At 37.4% G+C, this 4,764-nt stretch overlaps 1 protein-coding gene across 1 annotated transcript; it reads right to left on the minus strand.

The window, feature by feature from the left end:
- Positions 1-1,435: 1,435 nt before the first annotated feature.
- Positions 1,436-3,110, minus strand: LOC149544960 (protein DMR6-LIKE OXYGENASE 1-like). Its single transcript, XM_089795495.1, has 4 exons — positions 2,712-3,110; positions 2,387-2,634; positions 1,996-2,314; positions 1,436-1,888 (listed from the first exon to the last, which is right to left on the minus strand). The coding sequence occupies exons 1-4, from the start codon at positions 2,928-2,930 to the stop codon at positions 1,634-1,636; spliced, it is 1,041 nt and encodes a 346-aa protein (XP_089651621.1). The 5' UTR covers positions 2,931-3,110; the 3' UTR covers positions 1,436-1,633.
- Between the last annotated feature and the right edge of the window lie 1,654 nt (positions 3,111-4,764).

The raw sequence follows: 4,764 nt of genomic DNA on the forward strand, positions 1-4,764 counted from the left end.
TATCCTCCCAAGACATGAAATTCATGGTGACTCTTGAAAAAATGTACTTAGTAGTGCGAATGCCACGTTTATAGAAACGCAGAGCACTGGCACCTTGAGTCTTGGCAAGAGGAATACCCAATTTCCTTCAGTCCGTGGAGACGCTCTTTGGTGACGCTAATGCTTGCATCACCATCAATAATTCGCAATCTGAAGCTTTTGGACTTTTTCGTTCCATCAGACAAGGTTGTCTGTTAGCTCCAGCGCTTTATGTCTTTGCTGCTGAAGGTTTTGGTTATTTACTTGCTCACTCTGTGTCTTCAGGGTTGGTCCGTGGCATTTCCTTGCCTAATTCTTCCTCCCAGTTAGTCAATGGTCATTTTGCTGATGATTCTTTTCTTACTCTTCTTGAAGATGAAGAAAACATTAAAAATGCTTTAAATTGTCTTGACACTTTTTGTCAAGCCTCTAGCTCTGCCATTCAATGGCATAAAACGCTCTGTTACCGACAGTCTTTTTTGCCAGCTCCACCTTGGCTCAACCAATTCCAATGGAAATGGGTTACTCATGGAGAAATTTTTCGCTTTCTTGGCATTCCCTTTGCTTTCCAGGCTTCCCCTGTGGAACTTTGGAATGTTGTGCTTACAAAGATTACCAAAAAGTTTGATTATTAGATCACTAAGCCGCTTTCTCTTGCTGGTAAATTCCAGATTTGTTTTAAGATTTTGGCTGCCACCCATGTGTTTTATTCTTCTTGTTGGGCTCCCTCCAAAGCTTCCTATCTCAAATTAGAACGTTTGCTCAGAGATTTTCTTTGGGCCTCTGGTTCTGACCATCATGGTTTTCACAGAGTTGCTTGGGATTTATGTTGTCTCCCAAGGGAATCTGGGGGTCTCGGCCTGCTTTCCACTCGAAAGCAGGGCCTTGCCCTCTGTGCCAAATGGATTATCAGAGCTATTTCTGGAGATGAAGCCTGGAAAATTCTTGTCAGGCATTGCATCTCTTCAGGCTTCCCTGCTAACAGACCGGCGTGGAAGGGAATTGGTTTTCAAACCCTTCTCACTATGCGTGAACCAGTGGTCATACAGGGCTCTTTCGTTATAAAGAGCATCTGGAAAGCCTGAGAAGCTGTTAAACCTTGACTTCATTGGGCTGGTAATGAGTTTCACAATGGGCTGTCCTTAAATCAGCAAGGACATAAAGCGTCACTAATATATTTGAAAAAACTTAAAAGCTTTATTTTTATTTTAGTACTATCCTATAAAAATTAATCTTACCAGTCCTCATGCATAAAATAGTTACTAAAAAATATTCTTACCAGCCCTTCTAACGCATGAATGCATATCTTAATAAAAATAGACCCAAATAGATTGAGAAATTCACTTTGCAACTATCAAGTAAATACTGTTCTTATTCTTACTAAGCTTCGCTCAAATGTAACATATAAAAACCAGAATGAAAAAACTTGAAAATTTCACTATACAATTATCATATAAAAGCCATCTTAGCAATCCTTAAATGCTAATGTAGAGAAAGAGGCTAGTCTCGTCCACATCATTGTTCAGATAAAAACATTGTTGTACGAGATAGTGTCAAATGTCCATGCTAGCACATCTATATTTCAACAACAGCAGTTACATACCATAGTTCTCAATCATGGACTAGTTTCAATTCTGAAGCGATCCAAAATGCTCTTGCCCTTCAAACTCTGGTTCCAGAATGCTGTCATATATTCTTCATATCTGTATCTTCTGTATAAAGCCGGATGCTCCACATCCACCATGGATGCAGCAGGGCCAATGAAGGTATCCAACGAAGGCGAATAGAAGGTGGGAATAGATATCCTTGCACAAGTTCCATTTGTCACAGCCCTGTGCTCGGTGCTTTTGAATCTTCCATTGCTTACAACCTAATCAAAACTCACACAAAAACAATTCAAAATCCAATCTTCCTCAATAGAATTCCGAAAAGAGGGAAAGTATGTATACTGTAAATAACATTCATAGCTCTACAAACCTGAAGTTGATCAGCCACATTTACCACAAAGGCATTGGGTATTGATTCTACTGCAAACCATTTCCCATCTTTAAGCACTTGCAGGCCACTCACATCTTGCATAAGAACAGTAATGCCACCAGGATCTGAATGAGGTGCTATGCCAAGGGTAAGATCTGGATTTGGGCATGCGGGATAGTAATTTATCTGCAGTGCCTGGGCATGCTTTCCTAGGATTACATTCAAATAATCAGAATCTTGTCCCATGGCTTCAGAAATCGCAGCCAGAAGCCGTAGAATCAGTCCTCTGATCTCCTTACAGTACTCCCCTGTAACCTCTCTGTTTTAAAAAATGAAATGAGAATTGAAAAAGAGAAAGAGATTTTGTTTTGATTAGGTTTTTTGTTACTACCTGTAAAGTTCTGGTTTCTGAGGCCATGAATTGATAAATTCCTCCAGCGGATGGCACAGGTGTCTTAGAGAATCCTTCCAGTTAAAGAATTTATCTTCGGTGACATTGAAGCTTGTTGAAACCCTAACTGCTTGCCATGGGTTCTCTGAATAGAGAGAAGCCCTGTCTTCCACAGGCATTTCAAAAAACTCTCTGGCAATGGCCATCATGCTTTTCATCACACCTTCTGGCACTCCATGGTTTATGATCTGAATGATCCCTATTGAATTTAGGCGATACCCAGATAAAGGAAACAGAGAACAAAAGAAAATTTAGATGTTTTTACCTGGAAGAAACCCTCCTCCTCACATGCCCGCCTAATCTGATTGACTACCTTTGTTCTATGAGGCCCATCCAAATCTTTGAGATCTATCACTGAAAATGAGTGTGTATGACAGACCTGGGACATGTCGGGACGTTGATCCGGGGGAAAGACATACTTGTCCGGGACATCAAGATAATTCTGCCCATTACACAGGAGTTTCTCCACAGCTGTAGATGGCATCTTTTACTTGAGGGGGAAAAAATGGGAGGAAGATTAGCTAAAGCCTAAAATTGTTCTGGGATTCAGATATGCTTACATTTTTAGGCTCAATTGCTTTGAAAGTGACTTAGGTTGGATCAAATAATATATGGGCGAACTATAGAACCATGGAAAAGAAGCTCCATTATTTGGAAAGCCAATTAAAATACTACATAAAAGTTCCAATATTGTAGAAGACGTGTCTATTTATAAATTATTTGTGGCTAATATGTTACTTTTTGCACACTATTCCAACTTGTCCGTGTTTCCCATTTATTTTATTTTTATAGTTAGTTGAAATGTAATATTCTTAACATTGTACAGAGTACCAATGGAACATTTTAGTAGAAGAGAAAAGAAGGCCAGTTGAAGCTGCAGTCAAATTTGTAAGAAAGGTCTTAATTCCTGTGGCGTGCCAATATTCTGTTTTATTGTTAATCTGATTTCATGTATATATCAATTCTGTGGTTGTATGCTGGTAGTAAATGTTATTATAATGCTTTTTCTACCATATAGTTTCCTTGATGTCAAATGTGTGCTTTTATTTCAGTAATTTGTTGCTTTTGTTCTTTGGATAAAAGCAATAAATTTACAGCAAACAGCTACAGTAAAATTAACCAGGACAGTCACAAAAGTAGACTGAATAGCATCCTAAACTACAAGAAATGAATAAATCTACAAATATTGTTGTAGCAAGAGAAAGCACTAGTAGTAGAGGCTGATAAGAATATGAGACAATTACAATTGCAGCTATAGAGTTTCATTAGAACATGAGCAAGTTTATATCCATTGATAGGAAATCCAAACAGCACATACCAGTGGCTGGAAAATACATCAGTCAAATAAGAGCACATATCCAAAAGGTATCTTTCAGGCTTTCAATTGAAGTTTAGCTTCAACTTTGGATGATCAAATAAGAGCACTTAATTTGTTCCATTTTACACTACTAAGCCTACAACACCATTTACAATTAAGATGGGTTGAGAGAGCTCAAGTTGGAGAATTTTTCTATAGACTGATTAAATAGGTAATGCACAGAAGTTTCAGTTGTTAGGTGAGAAGGTTAGCATGGCAAGGTGTTAGACACAAATCAAATACAAGCGAACCAAATTATTTGAATGTGTGGAAATGGAGATTTATCTGGGATTAGCTTATATTGTATCTTGACTCGTTGCCATGTTTTCCAATTTAATTCAAGCAGATCCTAAATGTCGTTAAAAACTTGAATGCCTCAAAGAATGTGTACTTATTGAGATATTTACTCAAAGCGAGGCATTGTCAAGGTAAACAAGATGGTTTCACTAAATGGAAAAAAGATGTAAAACTCAAGCTATTACTCGAAAGATCATTTTTAAGATTTTATCTATTTCCTAAAGAGTTAAAAACCATGTGTTTTTTGAGAAGTAAAATCATCCGACTAATTTCTAGGACTAATTTCTAGGACCAGTCAGCTGAAATAGTTAAATACAATGGTGAGCAAAATGTTTACACAAAGCCCCAATATCTGAAGCCCTAAAAGTCCATTTGGTAGTGAGAGATTTCTTGAGCGTATGAATCTTAATTTTGCTTTATTTTGATGAGTCCATGATGAAGTGGGTTGACACTCTTAATTTCCCTACTTTATCTGAAGGTAGATGCAGATTAATTGAGTGAGTTGATCATACAAACTTTTGAAGGTAGCCAACAAAATGAGATGCATGATAAAAATAATAATAATTTTATAAGTAATTTGAATTCTACTAACTATGGACAAGAATCTAATTATCCAATTCAAAAAAATTCTTTCAATTTTAACTATTAACCGATTCCACATAAA

This window comes from Cupressus sempervirens, chromosome 8, assembly GCF_028749045.1.
Source record: "Cupressus sempervirens isolate cs-2001-9-10 chromosome 8, ASM2874904v1, whole genome shotgun sequence".
Classification (NCBI taxonomy): Eukaryota; Viridiplantae; Streptophyta; class Pinopsida; order Cupressales; family Cupressaceae; genus Cupressus; species Cupressus sempervirens.